The sequence below is a fragment of the Coregonus clupeaformis genome, chromosome 9 (assembly GCF_020615455.1).
Source record: "Coregonus clupeaformis isolate EN_2021a chromosome 9, ASM2061545v1, whole genome shotgun sequence".
NCBI lineage: Eukaryota > Metazoa > Chordata > Actinopteri > Salmoniformes > Salmonidae > Coregonus > Coregonus clupeaformis.
Genome location: NC_059200.1, coordinates 2,158,570 through 2,182,814, shown reverse-complemented (window position 1 = coordinate 2,182,814; position 24,245 = coordinate 2,158,570). Strand labels below are relative to the sequence as shown.

Sequence of the window (24,245 nt, the reverse complement as noted above, 5' to 3'; positions counted from 1 at the left end):
ATAGTGCAACAGTGATGTACTACCTGAACTTGTCCAATAAGAACACACATTTTCCTTTTCTGTTGCGGAACGTTTTGCTACACTGTGGCCTTCTGAACACGACCTAGTCACAAGGTTTCTTTTTAGGGATTATGTTTTTATTACTAGCTATACAGTTGCCTGTTGCAGTAGATCTATTTTGTGATAATCAAATCTATTCAATTGATAAAACCTTTCAGTTTTCCATTGAAAACGCTAATGGCGCATTCAATCCAGGACAAGCTGTCCTTTCAGACAGAGAAGCAGCTACCACCAGTTCTCTTCACCCACAGTCTTGTCTGTGTTGCCTCCTGCAGAGTGTATGACATTAATCAATGGTTCCTGTGAGAGACCGACACTCCAACACCAGCGCTCCCTTCCAGCTTCATCACTCCTTCCTCCCCACAGGCCTCCCGCTGCACAGCACCATTCAATACCACCACAGACGGTTGAAGAGGGGGTGAGGAAAACAACAATCCATTATGCCCCAAACCCTGGAGAGTCCCCTCCCTTTATCCTGCCCTGAGCTGTCAAGTCCTGTCCTCATTACAGAGCACAGAGCAGCTATCCATGCGTGCGGGGATTGATTGGTCCGCCTGCCTGCTCCTGCCGGCTGTAGCTCTGTGCCCCTGGGAACACTGGGGGTCCACCCCCTTATCACCACCAGTGAAGACACAGAAATTGAATTGTAATGAACTGAACATGAACCCCATCCCTGGTCGCACCATCCAGTAAACAAGCACTTCCTCTCTATAATATTGCTCACCTGCGGGGCATGACAGTGTTGAGGACCATCCAGAGCTTGTTGAGGGTCTGGGGGATGCGTCGGGGGACGCTGGGGCCCAGTAGCAGACCCATGCTACTCGTCAGAGCCTCGGAGTAGGGGATCAGGTCTCCAGCTGACAGCAGGGTCAGGTGGTCCAGCATCCTCATAAGTCTGGGACCACTGGAGGGAACCTTCTGGAAGGCTGGGAAACAGACAGAAGGGAGGAGAAGAAAAAGCTTTTAGTGGGAGAGTGGAGTCAGAGGGGCAATCCTGGATTCGAAAAAACTAAAAAAAGTAGACACCCAGCCACTTGTTTTTTGTAAACTGCTGAGTATGGCTGAACGATTGATCGAATTTAGATTATAATTGCGATATTGACATGTGCAATATCCATATCGCAAGAGATCCATATTTTTGCTTTCCCACAGTCCCGCCCCCTGTCACTCACTCAACAGACTCCAAAACAAGAATGATGCTGCTTACTTTGCTTCTTAAAAAATACAACAATGTTTTATTTATTATACTATTAGTTTGTGTATCTTGCCATCTGCAAAATGCTAGTTAGTCTTAGCAAACTGCATGTGCCCAATTTTTTCTTGCGTTAGCTGCTAATGCTAATTGCTAACACTAACTAGCTAGCTAAATGCACTGACAGATAGGGCAAATTTGGCTAACAAACTGTAGCTCTAATATAGTGGTGGTGTAGATCAGCATGTTTGTGCTACAGCATGTTCTGAATCAGAGAGGATTAGCGAAGCATATTCTAAAATCTTTGTCTGAATGTAACAGCTATTCAAATCTAACTAGGGTCCCCTGGGAAAGACTGACCAATTTTTTGGTTTCTGCCCCGTCACAACTCCTACCTGTCTTTTTCATTCGTTGTCATGCCAAACACTGTATTCCAAGTGCACATTGTACCAACCATATAATTAGAATAATTATTATATATGATTTCAACAGTTCATCCAAGTGTTTTGAAAATATCGGAAGTCAAATCGCAAAAGTTAGTGAAAAAAATTTATAATAATTGCGATTACATTTTTTGCCCGTATCATGCAGCCCTACAGCTGAGGGGTGCGGCTGGAGAAATGAAACCTCTAATAACTAATTTAGAAGACCAAAAATAAAATGTACAAATCCCAGACTGCCCCTTTAATACAGTTTATTTAGGGTCGGTTTCCCGGACACAGATCAAACCTAGTCCTTGACTAAAAAGCACTTTCAATGGAGCTTCTCAATGGAGATTTGTAGTCCAGGACTAAACTTACTCTGGGTTTGGGAAACTGTCCCAGAGTGTTTATAGATTGGCTTGATACAATCTAGTCTCCTTTCCTTCCACTCCACTGATCTGAAACCACAGTACATTTTACATTTTTTTAAACATTTTAGTCATTTAGCAGACGCTCTTATCCAGAGCGACTTACAGTTAGTGAGTGCATACATAATTTTGTTATTTTTCATACTGGCCCCCCGTGGGAATCGAACCCACAACCCTGGCGTTGCAAACGCCTGCTCTACCAACTGAGCTACATCCCTGCCAGCCATTCCCTCCCCTACCCTGGACGACGCTGGGCCAATTGTGCGCCGCCCCATGGGTCTCCCGGTCGCGGCCGGCTATGACAGAGCCTGGATTCGAACCAGGATCTCTAGTGGCACAGCTAGCACTGCGATGCAGTGCCTTAGACCACTGCACCACTCGGTACAGCCTGAAGGTGATATAGCAGAGGTAAATCGTGAGGCTGGCTTCCACTTATTTCAAATCAACATAGATGGAGGGAGCAGATGGCAAGGGTAGAAAGGAAAAAGAGCGAGAGAAAGAGAGCGAGGGAGAGTATATGCCTCTCTCTAGTCTCAACTCCTCTCTCTTCTGCTCTGTTCTGCAGCTGAGTCACTTAAAAGGTCAACCTCCCCAACAACAGAGGCTGTTAATATCACCATGACATAAAAGCACTGCTTGCATCCCAGCCTCTACTGAACACCACCAAGCCTCTGTTCTGCTGCAGTGTAGCAGCCCTCTTTGTGTCCACTGTAATCCAGGAGATGGTCGCCTCTGGGCCTTCTCTCTTCCTCTTCCTTTCTAGAAACTGCTACTTGTCTCTGTGGCACACTAGTGAAATTACTTACATAACCAAGAAACAAGCTCCAGGTTACGATTCTAATTTAAAGACTTTTACAAAGAAAATGTATTTTTTGGGGGTGGGGAGAATATTGGATTAAATTTGCGTGTAGATAGATGATTTCCCTCCTAATCAGATGAGATGAGATTAGGTTAGCAGTGCCTTGGAGCTATGCAGCAGTAGTAGGTCTGATTCCCTGACAGAGAAAATATTTGCATCTCAAATGGCACCGTATGCCCTACAAAAGTAGTGTATATATAGGGAATAGGGTGCCATTTGGGATGCACCCATGATGATCTACCAGGGGTCCATCTCTCTATTAGAGGCTAATAGCAGCATGATAATCTGACACTGAAGCCCTTACTGCAGGATTACAGTAAAAACTGTAAATCTCCTTTTCATAACATGACCCTGTGTTCATCCCACTCACTATTACGGAGTCTATAACTACTCTTCTCTGTTGAGTCCGAACTAACCTCCCAAAGCCCAACACTCCACAGGACTCTTTATTGGCCTCTTATAGGGCTTCTTCAACAACTAGCCCCATAAAATCTGATGTAAACTCACCATTCCCAAAACAGTTATTTCCACCCTAATCCTAAACCCCATTCCCCACTTCCTACTAATATGCCATTTTAGCAGACGCTTTTATCCAAAGCGACTTACAGTCATGTGTGCATAAATTATTTTTTTTGTGTATGGGTGGTCCCGGGGATCGAACCCACTACCTTGGCGTTACAAGCGCCGTGCTCTACCAGCTGAGCTACAGAGGACCACCAGGTCCCACTACTCCCAGACACTACTCCACCATTCCCCTCCCCACCCCACTCCCTCAACCTCCCCACCCCAGTCTCACCGTCGTGGAGTTGTGTCTGGGAGTATCTGCAGGTGTTAGAGGTGAGCAGCATCCTCCGGAGCAGAGGCAGGGTTCCTGTCACCTCTTCCTCACACACCCAGTCCTCCACCATACACAGGTGGGGGTAGTTAGTGGCCAGCAGACGCAGCAAGGCTGAGTGGAGGCCTGGGGGGAGGAAAGGTGAGGAATCAAAAGACATATGACATTAAAAAGAGCAAACGCAAAGAACGCTGCCCCTAAAGAAGGCTAATACACTGAAATAAGTTGGTTGAATATTGTTCTCCAAAAAGAATAAGAATGGCTTGCATTAGGTTGATGGTAGCCTACACTAAACACTGGCTACCTGGCAAATGGGTGCCTACCTAAACTTCCTGGAGCACCAAAAGACAAAGTGTAGTAGGTTAGTCAGTAGGCTGACTAGCTGCTTTCATAACATTAACAATTATCTGGTAAAAATATAATACATTACATTTTAATTCACAAATTATACACTTTTGACCCCCTAAATGATCTGGGTGCACTTTGCATATACATATAATCTACATTGATGAGGCTTTAAATATGACAGAATTAAAACAATATATAAATTCAAAGACACTACAATCCCTACTTAGAGATACCCTGTACATTTGTTGTACTTACCCCCCAACTCCTGTTGCAGGCCCTGGGCCTGGGTGATGAGGTATTTGATGGGGATCTGGTCCATGAGTATGGCGGAGTACGACTTGGGCTTCCTCTGCATCAGAGCTGAGGTGAGAGGAGAGATTGATTTGGCCCTGCTGTCTATTTAAAACACCCTGTGTGAGTGCTTCCAGAGTGGGGTGGTTCTTCACTGAAATGGCTTCATTAACACAATGCTGATGCGCATCATCATTCCTGCTTGAAGGGTGCAGCAGCACTTAGATAAACACAACAATTAAGATGGGAGCATATGTATAAACTAACACAGACGTAAATTAGGACTAACGAAGGGTGGGAAGACCTTATCATCCTAGAAATACTGACTCTGCTGAGTCCTTAAGTCCAGTAGGTAACACCTCCCTTGGACATCGTACTTGGCTGGCCATTGATAATAAATGGAGGCCTGAGACAAAGCCAGGAGGATAGAAAGGAATCCCCCATAGCAACACAGTTTCCTAGTAGCTTAACAACAGAGGACAAAGCATTCCTTTTCTCTTGGTTCCCTGACACTCTCTCTCTCTGTCCGTCCCAAAAACAGCATACCTTCTTCGATGGGGGAGAAGACAATGAAAGAGCCTGAGTGGAGGAGAAGAAAAAGCAGCAACAGGGCGGCTAGGAGAGAAGCCAAGGGTGGCTGAATGAATGATGTTCAGGAGTAACATACACTATGGTACATACCCAGGAGGAGATACTGTACAGTAGGAGACATATATCCATATATCCATAAATACCCAGTTGTTTAGTGTTGGACAGGAGAGCCTCCTCATAGGACAGAATATAGTAGAGGATGAGGAGCTGTGTGGTGATGCTGTATCTGGAACGCACCCCTCGACCACCCTCTCCCTGCCAGAGAGAGAGATGGAAAAAGAGAGCGAGCGAGATAGGGGGGAGAGTGGAGGGGGAGACGGATAGAGAGTGAGATAGAGGGGGAGAGAAAGAGGGGAGAGAGAGAAGGGAGAGAAAGACACAAGTAGAGGTCAGGGGCAGGTCACCACAGAGTGTTCTACACTGCAGGGCCAATGGGCTACTAGCGACAAATGGCTCAACGAGCTACTACTGACAAATGGTCCTCTCTCTGACCTTCTACGGCAACCAAGGCGGAATATAAGAACAAAGTGGATGATAGGACATGAATATGGCATTGCTGATGTATGACATAATTAAATATCATGTCAGTGGCTGCAGACAGCCCAACAGACCAGGGAGACTATAATGATATTAAAGGCAATTTACTCCCAATGGCCTCTAAACATAACGAATGGTCAGATTAATTGAAACGGACCAACTATCATTTGACGTGAATATTTTACATGGTGGCTTTGTATCGCTGCTTGCCTTTAAATTTGCACCATCCAGTGAGTGTGTAAAACCTTGTTAATCTCCAAAGCAAGTACAACCTGTTTGAGCAATCTATATTTTACAGCATGCGGAAGGATATATTTATATATTTGGGCTGTTAATTGACCTAGTTTGATCTGTCTGACATGTTTTTCCCTTATTAATTAGCCATTGATGAAAGGGGTTTTGACACCTTGCACTGTCTCCACATTTCACTGCCTTAAAATTAAATCTTAAAAGGGATTCAATTCGATTTTTTCTTCTACCGATCTACACAACCTACTCCACATTTTCAAAGTGACATTTTTTTTATAGAACATTTTCCAAATGAATAAAATAAACACCCCAGGGTTAATACTTGGTGGAAACACCTATGGCAGCCATACTCGATATTCACGTAATAATAAGAAATTCCCTCGACCACGCCCACAAATTGGGGAAAAACAAACATTCTTTCCTATTGACCACCATTGTAAAAAAGAGCCAACTTCGTCATCAATTATACAGAAATAACAAAACACGCCGAAAAGCTGCTGTATTCTTCAATATACATGTAATCATGTTAAAAGTCCCAACCTATGGTTCGCAATGCTCCCATGTAGAGAAATAGAGCCTGTGAGAAGAGCCCTGTGGCTTCAGGCTATTCGGCGTGGGAGAGTGGGAAATGTGGGGACCCAGTGTCCAAGTAGGCTACACATAGCTACAGTGGGGAAAAAAAGTATTTAGTCAGCCACCAATTGTGCAAGTTCTCCCACTTAAAAAGATGAGAGAGGCCTGTAATTTTCATCATAGGTACACGTCAACTATGACAGACAAAATGAGATTTTTTTCTCTCCAGAAAATCACATTGTAGGATTTTTTATGAATTGATTTGCAAATTATGGTGGAAAATAAGTATTTGGTCAATAACAAAAGTTTCTCAATACTTTGTTATATACCCTTTGTTGGCAATGACACAGGTCAAACGTTTTCTGTAAGTCTTCACAAGGTTTTCACACACTGTTGCTGGTATTTTGGCCCATTCCTCCATGCAGATCTCCTCTATAGCAGTGATGTTTTGGGGCTGTCGCTGGGCAACATGGACTTTCAACTCCCTTCAAAGATTTTCTATGGGGTTGAGATCTGGAGACTGGCTAGGCCACTCCAGGACCTTGAAATGCTTCTTACGAAGCCACTCCTTCGTTGCCCGGGCGGTGTGTTTGGGATCATTGTCATGCTGAAAGACCCAGCCACATTTCATCTTCAATGCCCTTGCTGATAGAAGGAGGTTTTTACTCAAAATCTCACGATACATGGCCCCATTCATTCTTTCCTTTACACGGATCAGTCGTCCTGGTCCCTTTGCAGAAAAACAGCCCCAAAGCATGATGTTTCCACCCCCATGCTTCACAGTAGGTATGGTGTTCTTTGGATGCAACTCAGCATTCTTTGTCCTCCAAACACAACGAGTTGAGTTTTTACCAAAAAGTTATATTTTGGTTTCATCTGACCATATGACATTCTCCCAATCCTCTTCTGGATCATCCAAATGCACTCTAGCAAACTTCAGACGGGCCTGGACATGTACTGGCTTAAGCAGGGGAACACGTCTGGCACTGCAGGATTTGAGTCCCTGGCGGCGTAGTGTGTTACTGATGGTAGGCTTTGTTACTTTGGTCCCAGCTCTCTGCAGGTCATTCACTAGGTCCCCCCGTGTGGTTCTGGGATTTTTGCTCACCGTTCTTGTGATAATTTTGACCCCACGGGGTGAGATCTTGCGTGGAGCCCCAGATCGAGGGAGATTGTCAGTGGTCTTGTATGTCTTCCATTTCCTAATAATTGCTCCCACAGTTGATTTCTTCAAACCAAGCTGCTTACCTATTGCAGATTCAGTCTTCCCAGCCTGGTGCAGGTCTACAATTTTGTTTCTGGTGTCCTTTGACAGCTCTTTGGTCTTGGCCATAGTGGAGTTTGGAGTGTGACTCCCCTTCCTCTGCGGAAGCATAGTTCCCGCTCAGCCCAGTCAAAACTGTTCGCTGCTCTGGCACCCCAATGGTGGAACAAGCTCCCTCACGACGCCAGGACAGCGGAGTCACTCACCACCTTCCGGAGACATTTGAAACCCCACCTCTTTAAGGAATACCTGGGATAGGATAAAGTAATCCTTCTACCCCCCCCCCCTCTTAAAAAAATATATATATATATATATATATATATATATATTAATAATAATTGTAAAGTGGTTATCCCACTGGTTATAGGGTGAATGCACCAATTTGTAAGTCGCTCTGGATAAGAGCGTCTGCTAAATGACGTAAATGTAATGTAAATGAAGAAGTTACAGGTCTGTGAGAGCCAGAAATCTTGCTTGTTTGTAGGTGACCAAATACTTATTTTCCACCATAATTTGCAAATAAATTCATTAAAAATCCTACAATGTGATTTTCTGGATTTTTTCCCCTCAATTTGTCTGTCATAGTTGACGTGTACCTATGATGAAAATTACAGGCCTCTCTCATCTTTTTAAGTGGGAGAACTTGCACAATTGGTGGCTGACTAAATACTTTTTTTCCCCACTGTATGTGTGTGGAAAACATTTCATCACAGGTAAGACATTTAACTTGTTCAGTATAGTCTGTTTGACTCCACTCACTACTTGTAGCTGTATAGTCCGTTTGTGTTGTTGGTATTGGCTAGCTGTTCCGGTCGGTAGCTAGCTAGCACTCATGCATGCATGAGGGAAGGCCTACAATATTACATTTTTCTAAGTAGTGAGAATGCTCGGGTAAAGTTATTTTTAGACATGCTGTACTTTTCTTAAATGTAGTTTTGTAATAGACTAAAACAAGCAGACAACTAATTGTGTTTGAAAAAGGTCAAGTATTTGCTGTGAGCCAATGGGGTAACCTAGGTAACCACAGGTTGTTTTCCCCACAGGCGGGAGGGGCCGCAACATTCCATCTAATACCGACTGGGACTATTACAGCTGTGAATTATTTTAAATAAGATTGTAGCAACCTTGCGCAACATAAATCCATTGTTTTTGTAAAAATTGCTCAAGCTCAGTAATTTGGTTGGGAATCATTGATGGACAGCAACATTCAAACCTTGTCTCTGATTTTCAAGCAGATTTACGTAAGGACTGCGACTGGACCATTCAGGAGCATTGAACACCTCTTGGGAAGACATTCTGATGTGTCTTTGCCATTAAAATGTATTGTAATTGTGTCGCTGAAAAATAAAACTATCCCAAGGTTAGGTTTACAGGAGACTACAGTGGGTTTTCCTCTAACTTTTTACCTGGGCTTTGCTACTTTCATATTTATTTGGATCCTAACAAACTCCCCAGTCCCTGCTAGTGACGAGCATACCCATAACATGATGCTGCCACCACAATACTTGAAAATTAAGAGGATCAACAACAATGCATTCACTCCACATTATTGGCCTGTATGACTAAATGAAAAGAATGAAGCCTGTGTTAAAAGAATCCACTCTAAATGCTTAACATTTACATTTTAGTCATTTAGCAGACGCTCTTATCCAGAGCGACGTAGAGTTAGTGAGTGCATACATTTTCATACTGGCCCCCATGGGAAACGAACCCACAACCCTGGCGTTGCAAGTGCTATGCTCTACCAACTGAGTTACAGGGGACTAAATCTATTCTGTTGGCAAAAAGGCTGTTAAGTAATACTGCACGACAAAGAAATACACTTTTAAAAACTACAGGTTTGGGTGAAAACCCTATTTATGTTCAAGTATTGTTGTGGCAGCATCATGTTATGGGTATTCTTGTCACTGGCAGGGACTGGGGAGTTTGTCAGGATCAAAATAAATATGAAAGGAGCAAAGGGTAGGTAAAAAAGTGAGAGGAAAACCCACCCCAGTCTTATGAAAACCTTACCACCACCCCCCCGTGTATGTGTGTGTGCGTGTTTAATAACCCATTCACCACTGCAGTGGAGCCTTGGTAGATGGTGAGGATCTCCTGCTCAGTGATTGGCTGGTTGGTGGCCTCAGGGTTGGCCTTGGAGGCCGGAGTGAGGATGGAGTTGATGTACACGTCGATGAGGGGCAGCAGCTGGGTGTGGAGCGGGGTGGATGTCTCACACAGCTGCCTGTAGATCCAGTCCTATAGGAGACAACATGGAATACAACAGCATTAATGTGTATATTGATATGTATTTGTTGTATAGACTATTGTACCAAAAGACTAGCACCAGTAAACAGTTTAAAACTATTTATCAGGTGTAAGTGCTCTTTCCCATATCCCATAGTGGAATTCACCATGCTGCTCACAAAAGCCACGAACATCATTCATTGGAAGTAACCAGTAGATGGAGCCATGAATGAACAGAAAAGGCATGAGGCTAATAACAGAACCACAGACTGGAGAGTGGAGAATGGCCTACCTTGATGGAGACCTTGTGCTTGGTAAAGGCTCTGCTGCGGAGCAGCTGGTAGATACAGTGGATGGGCAGGAAGCCTGTGATGTTGGCACTCAGGTTGTTGGTAACCGCCACCCTCACAGCGTGGGCAGTGACCACCTGGACAAAAATCAATACAATTTCAATATACCTGGCCAATACTATGGATGGAGGATCAAATCAGTCCAAATAAAAAAAATCTAATAATGAAACATGTTGAAAAGTTGAAATACTTAAATCATTAAATTACTGAAATGTTGAAATAATATGGCACTGTATAGCAAATAAACAACATGTAAATCATAAAGACATATGTTATCTAAAAAGATTAGGCTAACTGTGGACAAATGGTATATGTGGCTGTGTGTATGAAGTACCTGCTCAGTGAAGATCTCCTGGGTAAAGATAGTCTTCATTTTGCTCAGAGAGCTGGGCTTAATTGCAATCTGCAGTGAAGAAAGGGTGGCATTTACCAAGAGATCAGTTTAGACTGGTATAATTTACAGAAGGATCAGTTAGACTGGTATCAACCAACAGAGTTGCTTTTACTGCAGCCAGTACCTAGTGAAAACATCCTGAGGGCAATGAATGAACCTGGCCGTTAATAATTCCACTCTATTCATATTGGATAACAGAAATTCTACATGACAAAAGCAGAATAGATACAGTGCATAGACAGCCTAGGGTGAGAATAAAATTCAATACAACCAAATTACATTGCACCCTCTTTCTCTGAGAAATGAAGTGACAGCAAAAATAACTGAACACAATAGTCAGTGTATTGGCAGGCAGCCGTCGCTGTTTGTAGGCTTCTTGCATAGCTGAAATGGAGGAAGTATAACAGCTAGCCACTCTCCCTCTCAGACTGGACTATCGATCCCTCCACCTCCATCTGCCCTACCACCCTCCCACCTTCTCTCTCTCCATCCCTACCTCCACCTTACCTTCATCCCCAAAGTGGAGCAGACCAGCTCGATGATGGCGCTGAGCTGGTTGCTATGGAAATACATGGCAACCAGTAATAGCATCTCTCCGAAGGAAGCGGCGACCCCTGCAGCACTGTACACACACAGAGCGAGAGAGAGAGAAAGAGGGGGGCAGGAGAGACAGAGCAGAGAGATTTAAACCGGGAGCTTACAATGCATCTTAGAGGACAGCGCTTTAATAAAATGATTATGCCCAGTTATATTAGACACCCCCTCCTCCGGCCTAGTGTCCCCTCCACGGCGCCGGCCAACACTCATTTACCACCCCAGAGGGAGAGTTGGGCTGCTGCAGTGATAACTCATGGTTCAATGAAGGGCTTATTAAATTTTTAAAAGCCTGTCGGGGCCTCCCGGGTTTGTTCCCCCTTCCAGCCCAACTCGCCCCCTCATCCATCACCACCCAACCTGCCTCACGTCCCTGCACTGTTTGTTTTGAGACGAGCTCTGTCTGGCCTCAGCCTTTCTCCTACCAGAGAAAAACAGGGAACTCTGACTGGAACATGAAAAAGAACACTCAGGGCACTTTTTTGTCAGGCATTGTTAAATTGAGCCAGTTTAACTGGAAGACAATCACTGAATGTCGAGAGATACGCATGACTCATCTGTCGTCATGACCATTTTGAAGGTTTGCTAATAAAATGCCCATAAAGTGTGAAATGATTGCACCAGTGAAGCGCAATCAAGGAAAGCTAAAGTATTTGAAAGAAAACACATACTGTTTGAACCCAGGTCTGATAATGTCTATCATCACATAAGGACCAGGCCACCATCCTCACCTCTCAAAGTACTCCTCCTCTTTGATCATCCAGCTGAGCCACATCACCATCAGCTGCTCCTGCTCCGGGGTGCTGCAGGAGGGACACAGGATCACACAGGCAACACAATATCACACAACACCGTCACATAGCCACAGATGCCACTCAGTACAACGGCAGGAAACATTCCAGAGAAGCCACCTGTTTAATCTGGCTCTGTTAACCCAGTGAGAATCTTTATGCCATCTGCTTGGTAGTAGATACAAAGACTACAGTTAGTCTTTCACTGTCACATCGACACATTAGAGCAGAGCTGTGAATACTTTGTATTGTTTTTGTTTGTGTGTTTTGTACTAGCAGGGCACGACATTAACACTTGTCCTCTTGTCCAGGACAAGCATAAAAAAAGTCAGACAAGAATAATATACAGTGAGGGAAAAAAGTATTTGATCCCCTGCTGATTTTGTACGTTTGCCCAGTGACAAAGACATGATCAGTCTATAATTTTAATGGTAGGTTTATTTGAACAGTGAGAGACAGAATAACAACAACAAAAATCAAGAAAAACGCATGTCAAAAATGTTATAAATTGATTTGCATTTTAATGAGGGAAATAAGTATTTGACCCCTCTGCAAAACATGACTTAGTACTTGGTGGCAAAACCCTTGTTGGCAATCACAGAGGTCAGACGTTTCTTGTAGTTGGCCACCAGGTTTGAACACATCTCAGGAGGGATTTTGTCCCACTCCTCTTTGCAGATCTTTTCCAAGTCATTAAGGTTTCGAGGCTGACATTTGGCAACTCGAACCTTCAGCTCCCTCCACAGATTTTCTATGGGATTAAGGTCTGGAGACTGGCTAGGCCACTCCAGGACCTTAATGTGCTTCTTCTTGAGCCACTCCTTTGTTACCTTGGCTGTGTGTTTTGGGTCATTGCCATGTTGGAATACCCATCCATGACCCAGGTTCTCACCCAAGATTTGACGGTACATGGCCCCGTCCATTATCCCTTTGATGCGGTGAAGTTGTCCTGTCCCCTTAGCAGAAAAACACCCCCAAAGCATAATGTTTCCACCTCCATGTTTGACGGTGGGGATGGTGTTCTTGGGGTCATAGGCAGCATTCCTCCTCCTCCAAACATGGCGAGTTGAGTTGATGCCAAAGAGCTCGATTTTGGTCTCATCTGACCACAACACTTTCACCCAGTTCTCATCTGAATCATTCAGATGTTCATTGGCAAACTTCAGACGGGCCTGTATATGTGCTTTCTTGAGCAGGGGGACCTTGCGGGTGCTGCAGGATTTCAGTCCTTCACGGCGTAGTGTGTTACCAATTGTTTTCTTGGTGACTATGGTCCCAGCTGCCTTGAGATCATTGACAAGATCCTCCCGTGTAGTTCTGGGCTGATTCCTCACCATTCTCATGATCATTGCAACTCCACGAGGTGAGATCTTGCATGGAGCCCCAGGCCGAGGGAGATTGACAGGTCTTTTGTGTTTCTTCCATTTGCGAATAATCGCACCAACTGTTGTCACCTTCTCACCAAGCTGCTTGGCGATGTTCTTGTAGCCCATTCCAGCCTTGTGTAGGTCTACAATCTTGTCCCTGACATCCTTGGATAGCTCTTTGGTCTTGGCCATGGTGGAGAGTTTGGAATCTGATTGATTGATTGCTTCTGTGGACAGGTGTCTTTTATACAGGTAACAAGCTGAGATTAGGAGCACTCCCTTTAAGAGTGTGCTCCTAATCTCAGCTCAGTTACCTGTATAAAAGACACCTGGGAGCCAGAAATCTTTCTGATTGAGAGGGGGTCAAATACTTATTTCCCTCATTAAAATGCAAATCAATTTATAACATTTTTGACATGCGTTTTTCTGGATTATTTTGTTGTTATTCTGTCTCTCACTGTTCAAATAAACCTACCATTAAAATTATAGACTGATCATTTCTTTGTCAGTGGGCAAACATACAAAATCAGCAGGGGATCAAATACTTTTTTCCCTCACTGTAGATTTAAGTTGTTAAATCACACAAATCACAATATCAAAACAATTACTCAGATCAGAACTGGACCAGAGGCCAACATTGGAATAATATTCAAATCTACTTTTCATGTACATAAATAAAAAAGCCTATGTGCATATTGGCTACAGCCTCTCATGTCCAAACCAATGTTGACATGAGAGATGCGCCAGAAAATGTAGCCAAACTATAATGACTTTTAATTATATAAATATAGGCTGAACGCCAGTCATGTTTGACAAATATAATGAAGGATAATTAACATCTAAAGGCTTGATTCTGTCAACATAGGAGGCACGTTTGTTCAGATCAAATGGCCACAAGACCAGAGAGTGAAGGACCATGACTGTTGCGCACATCACCCACCTTGAATCTGAGAGGGGACGGTCATCATTTTAAAACTATTTAACCATAAACGTAATTGTTTATGCCATTTTATGAAGCATGTCTTACCTTGTTTCAAAGTAGCCTAGCCTAGCCAAAATACAACCATAGAAATGTTAAGGGAATTATTTTATAAACAATTAATATGCCATTGAAACCAGCATTTTTCTCATGTTCTATTGGTTTTCAAATCAACTTAATTTTATTGTCCAGCAGCCAAAGGCATAATCCTAGTCATATTAGTGACCCATGCTAGTTGATACATCTTTAGGTCTCCCCTCATTCTTTTAATTTCTAACCATTCGCTCGTGCAATGCGCTTTTGAGAATGGTGTTTTCCCGCTAATTGCATTTTTGGAACATTCGCACGTACCCTACAGCCATGTGCACATTGTTGAGCTTATAATATGAAGAAATTAAAGTTGATCAATATTTTAAGCTAAACGGTCTGATTTGTTGCATCACCTCATTGATTTAAAAAAATACAATTGCGTGCAGTGGTTGTATGAATTTTGGATCCCTAGAGGGAATTATTTTTAAAGACATAAAAAGTATTTGGTTGTAATTGTAGCCTAATGTTGTAATATTCTATAGGCTAACAGGGTGGCCAACTATCCTCCAGGAGAGCCTTTAAAGGGGAGTGTTGTATTTTGAGACAGGCTTGAATATGCAAAGAAGCCAATAGGCAGAGTGTAGCCTACATTTCTGTCTGATTCTCTATGGTAAAAAAAAAGATAGCAATGCATTTTAAAATTGTCTTACAGACCATTTAAATGTTTTGGGGACAAGTATTACATTTTTATTTTGGACAAGTAAAAAAAACAACAGTCCTTCTTGTCCAAAGGACAAGTAAAAAAAAAACAGTCCTTCTTGTCCAAAGGACAAGTAAAAACAACAACAGTCCTTCTTGTCCAAAGGACAAGTTTTAAAACAGTCCTTCTTGTCCAAAGGACAAGTGGCTAAAAAATGTCAAGCCCTGACTAGTATTGCCATTTCTTCCCAACCATTGAATGTGTTGAATGTGTCAGTATCATTCTGTCTTGACGTGTGTATTTTTATGCAAAATTAATATAAAGATGTTGCTCTTGTGGTCCTACCTGACGAGTGTGGGGAAGGCCAGTAGTTTACAGAAGGACAGAGAGACAAATCGAACCCCAGCTGGAGTGGCCGGGGGTCGACTGGTCATGAGTTGAAGGAGCTGCTCTGCCTCCTCATCAGTGGGCCTGTCAACGGGGGAAAGACACACAAATTACTTCAAATGTCACAAACACACAAAATTACAAAAGACACAATCAGATACACCATCTTCCAAAGGTTAATTACATCCTTCAAAAAAACACACCCAGGGTACAAACTCCCCCATCACTACACCCTTATGAAAATAATTCATGAAACTTTAAAACAGAGGAACTATCAGAGACCATCAGTGCTACCCCTACTGATCTCCACTCCCTCTCCTCCTCCTTGGTGTCACCTACCTGAGTCCTGCGATGCCCATGAGGGCACAGTAGAGTCTGAGCAGGGCGGAAGCCTTCACCACATGCTCCTCCCGGAGACCAGAGTACCCAGAGCTGCTCTCTGCATCTTCCACACTGTCATTGGGCTCGTGGGTGCTGCGCGACCGGGGCAAGATGGCCACCAGCTCCAACAACAGCTGCCTACGCATCTGCCACAGCACTGAACTGCTCTCACGCTTCCTCTGAGGGAGGGAGGGAAGAGAGAGAGTGCGAGGGTTGAGAGTTTTGTAAGAGAGTATAAGTCACTTTCAAGGTATCAGTGAGAGCTGTGTGTGTGTTTGAGGAGCAGAATGTATATTTGTATAGCTCAAATATGTATGCCACTGAATCTCACTGTAGGCAGTGGTCTGTGTTTCTCACCTGTTGTCCATTGCGTATGAACATGCTGAACCAGGTGCGTACTTTCCCATTTGTGCCCAGCAGCAGCCCACTGACGTAGGACACCAGGGGGCTGACCGCATCATCGGCCGTGTCAGGCTTATAGTCCAGGGTCAGGGCCACACCCAGACCTGGCAGGTGACACTCCTCCACCTGGGGAGGACACACATACAGTGGACAGGACAGCATGACAGTTTTCATCAGTGCAGCAAACAGTAGTGGCATTTGCACAGCTCAACGGTTTAAGAGCTGAGCTGTACTGTGCTGGCCTGGTTATAAATCCACCCTAGTTGCTGGAACGGTGCTGGAAAGGACAAATGGTTCACATCAGCACGATAGTTTGAAAAAGGCACAAGAGAGATTGACTCACCACCATGGCTCTGATGTTGAGGGCCTGGGAGGGGTTCATCTGACACAGCTGTCTCAGGGCCTCTGTCCTGCGTCTCCCCCCCATGCTCTCCTCATCCTGACGCTCCCCGTTCTTTATCAGGCCCCTGCACACTGAACACACCACAGATATCAGTTACATGTTATGTGGAGAAGGTTATTATTTTCTGAGGATATGAAACATTTTCTTATCGAAATACAGCTGTATGAAATCTGTACAAATAACAGTTATGGAATAATGGGATTTGATTGAGGAAATTTGATTAGATAATACATTTTCTAACATTTGTTGTTATTTATTTGGCAGAATTGGCACTTATTTGGTACTTGAATGTTGCAATAATAACAGAGGATATCAAAGATGCATAAAAACAAGAAATTGTTCCATGTTTTTAACCTTCTCTCAAGGATCTGTAACAATTGTCCTTTGTCCCGCCAGAGCATTTTCTCTGTCTGCTTGCTTCACCTTCAATGTCTGTAGCAGTGCATTATGTCATAGTAGACGGACTGCTTACGGAAATCCAATGAAGCATGGAATCATTACACATTTACAGTTGAAGTCAGAAGTTTTCATACACTTAGGTTGGAGTCGGTTAGGACATCTACTCTGTGCATGACACAAGTAATTTTTCCAACAATTGTTTACAGACAGATTATTTCATTTATAACTCACTGTATCACAATTCCAGTGGGTCAGAAGTTTTTATTTATTTATTTGATGACTATTATTTTTAATTCCTTAGAGAGTGTCTGCCTTTAAAAAGCAACAAATCCCTTTGTGGCATCGATATGAGTCAGAAACAGTTATTCTAGTGTCAAATTTTACTACAAAGTGTAAATAGGGTAATTTTGGTCATAAAGTCAGTCTTGTCTAAAACAGAGTTTGGAACATCCGTGCATCACAATGGGTAAATGAAGGTTGGGTTTTGATTTGACGATGTCCGTTTGCCCACTAACATGGGGTGAACAGCTACGTTGATTGCCCTCTATCCAATAGCATAGACATTGAGACAGACCTGCCAAGCAGCCCAACTTTGTTTACATAAGACAACACGTCGAACATTATTTTACTTGAGAAATACAGCACCAAACACCTTAGATGTAAAATTGCGCAACTAAAACATCCTCGGCAAAAACGTCTAAATTAATTAGTTATCTTATATTCATTCTGGGGATTTTGAGGAAGTGACATAGGCTTCTGTGACTACAGTGTCTCATGGGGGACAAACATCATTAACCAAACGCGGAATCAGTCAGGAAACACACCAAGACTGATATCTTGTTTTTCTAATGATGAACAGAAAAATACTTGCCAATCTGCATGTTCAGTGGCTCTTTAAAGTCATAATTTAATCTGTACTCAGGCAGTAGCAGCCTGCCAGCCAGACAACAGTGGAGGCTGGTGGGAGGAGCTATAGGAGGATGGGCTCATTGTAATGGCTGGACTGGAATAAACGGAACGGAGTCAAACGTGGTTTACATATGTTTGATATCGTTCCATTGATTCAATTCCAACCATTACAATGAGCCCGTCCTCCTATAGCTCCTCCCACCAGCCTCCGCTGCCAGACAACCATCTAATGTTGTCTCTGTGCTCACCATTGAACGAGTCATACTATTTAGCTAGGCTAGTAGTAGCTAGCTGGCTGACAAAATAATTGTACTAGTTCTTCAAAGTAGATAAGGCATATTTTCAAGACCGCTTATTACCAACTACTTTAACAATCACTCTGGTAGAGCTACCTCACGAACTGTCTCTATCCCTTTCGTCGTGGTGTTGTGTCATTCCTCTTTCATGCGGTCTATTGTCTGTGTGTGTGTGTGTATCTGCCTCTGTCCGTGGCCGGAAAGAACAGACGCAATGGATTATGGTCATTGTAGTTAATTACCACGTTTCTGCGCTGAACTAGGTTGTATATTTGACTAATGAAAACTACATCTTCCAAGCATCCCACATAGTTATTTCTCTCATGAATGATTTGATTTCTCTCGAGAAATGGCGCGTTGAGCTCATCAAAAAAATATAACTAAATGGAATTCAAGTAATTGAACCGACGTCGGTCAATTAGTTGTTTAATAAGCCCCAAAAATGGGCCCTGTGTAGCTCAGTTGGTAGAGCATGGCGCTTGCAACGCCAGGGTTATGGGGGACCAGTATGAAAAAAATAAAATGTATGCACTCACTAACTGTAAGTCGCTCTGGATAAGAGCGTCTGCTAAATTACTAAAATGTTTTTTTTTTTTATGTAAAAATAACTATTTCGGTTAATTGCTCAGCACTAACTGAAACTAATTTAGCTTCCATCTCCCCTACTTACGAAGAATTGCATATGCCATAAAAGACTCAAGGAGATCAAGTTAGTTACCGCTTCATGTTATATGCTAGGCAACGCTATGCCTCACACTTGATGCCTCGAGACAGGGCCCATTTCCCGCCCGTTTCAATGAAAGAGGCCAATTCCAATAACAAGCCATGAGGATTCACTAATGTTCAGCGCTATGTACTGTAACGCTGCCTGCCTGCCGACTGACTGCTTCCTTCTCGCTTGCATCGCTAACGCAAATAAGCTATTGACTCAGGCCTGACCCCCTGGGTGATAAGGAGGCATTGGAGAGGCTGCAAGCGGAGCTAGAACTCCATTTCCTCCTTCATAATGTGTCTCTGAAAGCAGAGAACACACACACTATGGGCCAGTCGCAAGACAATCATATTCATCATCTATATTATAAGGAGAACACATTAATCTAGTCCTACCTCTGGGGCTGAAACATTGTCCAATTACAAGCGGAAATACCGAATTGGGTGAAGAAACGTGGAATAGGCAGCCAATGTCAATAATTATCTGCCTAGAATTACAATGAGATCTGTACGGACACAGATTATTCTATTAGATTAAGTATACTCCACCTATAGACTAGGATCAGCTTGCCAAGCATGTGTGGGCTCCGGGCTCAATAAAACCAGTGAATCAACTAATCCTGTCTTATCATTAGTAGTACAGGCATGGTAAAGCTAAACAATTTGTGCAACATAATGTAACAGTACAAACATAGAATATATATTTATTGTTCACAGACATTATTTTGCATCTTTCACTCTACCTTCATTAAAGCTGTCAGGGACATTGGCAACCAGCAGGCACAAGAACCAGTCACCGTTTCTCACATGTAGCAAAGCCTCTGCCACGTCTATGATGGGCAGCAGGGAGGGCAACTCTGATGGGAGAAAAAAAGACTGCAGACATCAAACTTGGGGGTTCCGTGCAATACCAGGTATTTGATCTGAGAAAAGCTTCAGCTTCCAAATCAAAATCAGAGAAATTGTTGCTTCTCTGAAAATACATCACACACAAATAGGTATGTTTTAGAAAACTGGGTCATTTCCACATAATGAGGTATTTTCTATTGATGTGAGTACCTGCTTGAAGTATACAGAGAACATCTGCAACTTCTTCCAGGTAAACAGGGCTCTCAAATAGCTCAGAGGACTTCAGGAACCATTCCCCATTGGAATCAGACACCTGTAAGACAAAACCCAGCCAAATGAACAACATACAAATACAAAATTTAGTATGATAAACTGGACGCTTGCTAAAGGCAGGGCCAAGTGATTCAGTTGGGAGCTACCCATTGGTGAGCTTCCCCCTTGCCTTGTAAAGTGCTTTGAGGGCCTGGAAAAGCACCATACACATTCAATCAATCAGTTTCCAGTTAAACTACCCCCGTGGGAAGCAGTGAGATGACGGTGTTACCTTGTTCATGATGGCCAGTAGTTCACTGAGCGCCAGCCTGAGTCTCCTGAGAGGGTCACTGTGTTCAAACTCCAGGGTGAGGCCATGCTGCAGCTGAGACACCAAGATGCTCTCTCCATTAGAGCCACCAGCCTTGTGCCTGTCAGAGGGGACACCACCACACCAGAACAATCAGCATCTCCGATCCACTAAGGCCGGGACGATTTCAGTATCGCGATACTAGTATTGCGATACTTGTTCGTATCGTGGCAAGGAAAGAAAACACGAAGCTGATTTAACTTATTTAGGAAAATAGCCCTAATGTTGAAAACAAACATAATTATGTTGTCATCCAGTCACATGTATTTATTTTCCAAGGTAAAGCACACAATATTTTACATACAGCAGGTTTTTAAAGGACCAAAGAGTTTGGTCTACTTAGTGTTTTCAATTTTTGCAATGGAAAAAATATTGAGATACTGGTCCCGGCCCTACCATCCCATCCACACAACATGCTAAACAAACTCTTTACTCTGCTAAACAAAAGGGAGAGACAAAAAATATATTCTCCAAGTTTATTTACAAAAAGCTAAATATGAGGTTAGTCGTATTACTAACCAAAGACATCTACATTTACATTTGAGTCATTTAGCAGACGCTCTTATCCAGAGCGACTTACAGTTAGTGAGTGCATACATTTTATTTTTTTCATACTGGAATCGAACCCACAACCCTGGCGTTGCAAATGTCATGCTCTACCATCCGAGCTACATCCCTGCCGGCCATTCCCTCCCCTACCCTGGACGACGCTGGGCCAATTGTGCGCCGCCTCATGGGTCTCCCGGTCGCGGCCGGCTACGACAGAGCCAATACTGGTCCCGGCCCTACCATCCACACAACATGCTAAACAAACTCTTTACTCTGCTAAACAAAAGGGAGAGACAAAAAATATTTATTTTATTTGGATTCTCCAAGTTTATTTACAAAAAGCTAAATATGAGGTTAATCGTATTACTAACCAAAGACATCTACTCAACCTGTAGGAGTTGTTTACTTGAGTCGAGTGTCCTTGAGTGTAATAACACAGTTAACTAGTGTCTGTCTCTGAGATCATTCAAAAGGTTTTACCTGAGTTGCTGTTCCTTCCTGGCATCCTGCTCCAAAGCATGGAAGTCGACAGACAGGAGGGCCACAATGGAGTTGACAGCCTCCACCCCGGAGAGCAGGCGCAGGATGAGCTTCTTGTCCTGGGCCCAGGACTGGCTCTGGTCGGCTGGGGCACACAGAGCCATCCGAACCAGGCAGGGCAGCAGCAGCCTCAGCTCTGGGTCACTCAGGGCAGCCAGACGCACCACATCCACCTTCTGCATGGCCTCAAAGGCATACGGGCTGACAAACTGCAGCCCTGCACTCTCTGACATCTCTGCTGGTAGTCTGGGACTGGGTCAACACCTTCTCTGCTGGTAGTCTGGGACTGGGTCCACACCTTCTCTGCTGGTAGTCTGGGACTGGGTCCACACCTTCTCTGCTGGTAGTCTGGGACTGGGTCCACACCTTCTCTGCTGGTAGTCTGGGACTGGGTCCACACCTTCTCTGCTGGTAGTCTGGGACTGGGTCCACACCTTCTCTGCTGGTAGTCTGGGACTGGGTCCACACCTTCTCTGCTGGTAGTCTGGGACTGGGTCCACACCTTCTCTGCTGGTAGTCTGGGACTGGGTCCACACCTTCTCTGCTGGTAGTCTGGGACTGGGTCCACACCTTCTCTGCTGGTAGTCTGGGACTGGGTCCACACCTTCTCTGCTGGTAGTCTGGGACTGGGTCCACACCTTCTCTGCTGGTAGTCTGGGACTGGGTCCACACCTTCTCTGCTGGTAGTCTGGGACTGGGTCCACACCTTCTCTGCTGGTAGTCTGGGACTGGGTCCACACCTTCTCTGCTGGTAGTCTGGGACTGGGTCCACACCTTCTCTGCTGGTAGTCTGGGACTGGGTCAACACCTTCTCTGCTGGTAGTCTGGGACTGGGTCAACACCTTCTCTGCTGGTAGTCTGGGACTGGGTCAACACCTTCTCTGCTGGTAGTCTGGGACTGGGTCCACACCTGAGAGACTGGACAGAGTGAGGTTTCTAGTTGATGCTGTCCTGATGCTCCAGCTTAAAGTTTAACTATTTGTAGCTTTGCATTCAATTGACTAGCTTTAGAAGTTTATGTTGCTTTGGATTTGAAAAGCCAGGGAGGCAGCTTCAATGTTAGTGTTTTCCATGAAGTCATGTGCACAAAAATTATTTTGCATCCTTAGTTTATCAGCAAGTTAGCCAGAGAGCTGGTGACTTATTCAGGAACAGGCTGTGCATAAAAGGCATTGCTAACAAGTCTACTACCTAAGATAGCTTTGTGCTAACTTCTTAGCTAGCTACAACATGATCATGAAACACTTCCTGAAGATTTTAAGAGCAGGGAGCTTACCTAGTTAGTTAAACTAGTTCACATTAACATGATTTCACGTTTGGAAAAATAGTAATACTGGGCAGACGTTGATATAACTAGGTAGTAGTTAGCTATCTAGCTACCTTGCGAGTTAGCTCAGTTTGTTACAACTAGATAACAAGCTAGCCTAGTATGCCTGACTGTGGAGTTCTTTAAATCTACATGTTATCATCAATCGATAATAAAACACGTGTCAACCGGTCTAAATTTAACCTTACCTTCTTTAGGGATGTTTCAACGAAGGAATGTAGATTTTAGGCCTTCAGACTTCGTACTCACGTAGCACAACAGCCACTCGTATGCATTCGCTGTATCCGTATTTCTCCTCCTACTAGCTAACCTAGCTAGCTCGCGAACTCTGACAGTCCCATTCTTACGAATCTGTCTGTACAAAGTAATTAAACCTATGTCCAGATAAATATTTAGAATGTAATCGCAATAAATTAATGTACAAAAGCGATTACTTCAACATTACAGGCTATATGAGCAGACTGTTTAGCCAAAACCGCTAGCTAGCAGAGTGCCTGGGAGTAGCTAGCACTAGCACTTCTAGCATTCATTCGGGCGCTCCGCGTGCACTTTTTGTCAGACTGCTGCTCTACCTCCCTGGATGACAGCCAAACAAAATCATGGTTGAATTAAGGAACAATATGAATACGTTTTCTTTCAGCAACTGTTTTACAAATGGCAATATTTTTTCTCTCTCTGATTATTCTACAGGGTGTGAAGGATTTTGTTCCAGTGCAACACTGTCTGGTGCAGGCGCGCACTGATGTTGAATCAGGTTAGAACTGGGCTAGAATAAAACCCTGCACGATCGGGTCTCCAGGACCGGGACACAGTCAGCGCCTTCATCATCCTTCGCGGACTACTATGGGCCTGAATCACAAGTAATTTATCTTGTTGACAGACTATACATTTTTAAAATTCAGATCCTGTAACAATCCCAATTTGGACCATGACTTTAAAAAAGAAAAGTAAAAATAATAAAGTGGCACTAATTTTACACATTGGAATCACATTTTTCTGAGTTCAAATAATATATAGATATATCTGAATACAGGCCTGTCTACACTCAAAAGCAGACCATAGTCCATAGGCCTAGATTTTGACAATAAAACATTTATGTAGCTCAGTTGGTAGAGCATGGCGTTTGCAACGCCAGGGTTGTGGGTTCGATTCCCACGGGGGGCCAGTATGAAAAATAAATAAAAAATAATGTATGCACTCACTAACTGTAAGTCGCTCTGGATAAGAGCGTCTGCTAAAAAAAAACAGACTAAAATGACTTATGCATGAATATGTTGAGGTGTCAGAAGTATGCAAGAGAAGATACATGACATTGGATTTTAGTGAAACTACAGTTTTATTCTGAACAGGCGAAGATACAAGATATCAATCTTCCTCTGTGCACAAA

At 43.6% G+C, this 24,245-nt stretch overlaps 1 protein-coding gene across 2 annotated transcripts in view; it reads right to left on the bottom strand.

Annotated features, from left to right (window-relative positions):
• Positions 1-23,596, bottom strand: part of ints2 (integrator complex subunit 2) — a 30,022-nt gene extending 6,426 nt beyond the window's left edge. The window contains exons 1-18 of one of the 2 annotated variants that reach the window (XM_041885652.2): positions 23,047-23,596; positions 21,472-22,441; positions 20,365-20,503; positions 20,031-20,133; positions 19,715-19,828; positions 16,597-16,727; positions 16,209-16,379; positions 15,810-16,030; positions 15,429-15,554; positions 11,948-12,019; positions 11,130-11,244; positions 10,563-10,631; positions 10,171-10,305; positions 9,711-9,890; positions 5,170-5,281; positions 4,400-4,504; positions 3,758-3,922; positions 785-986 (exon numbers count right to left, since the gene is read on the bottom strand). In XM_041885652.2, the coding sequence (XP_041741586.1) occupies positions 785-986; positions 3,758-3,922; positions 4,400-4,504; positions 5,170-5,281; positions 9,711-9,890; positions 10,171-10,305; positions 10,563-10,631; positions 11,130-11,244; positions 11,948-12,019; positions 15,429-15,554; positions 15,810-16,030; positions 16,209-16,379; positions 16,597-16,727; positions 19,715-19,828; positions 20,031-20,133; positions 20,365-20,503; positions 21,472-21,764 (2,453 nt within the window). In that variant the 5' untranslated portion in view covers positions 21,765-22,441; positions 23,047-23,596. Of the gene's footprint in view, positions 1-784; positions 987-3,757; positions 3,923-4,399; positions 4,505-5,169; positions 5,282-9,710; positions 9,891-10,170; positions 10,306-10,562; positions 10,632-11,129; positions 11,245-11,947; positions 12,020-15,428; positions 15,555-15,809; positions 16,031-16,208; positions 16,380-16,596; positions 16,728-19,714; positions 19,829-20,030; positions 20,134-20,364; positions 20,504-21,471; positions 22,450-23,046 lie in introns of both variants that reach the window. The other variant, XM_045222450.1, reaches the window with a different exon arrangement.
• Positions 23,597-24,245: the final 649 nt, after the last annotated feature.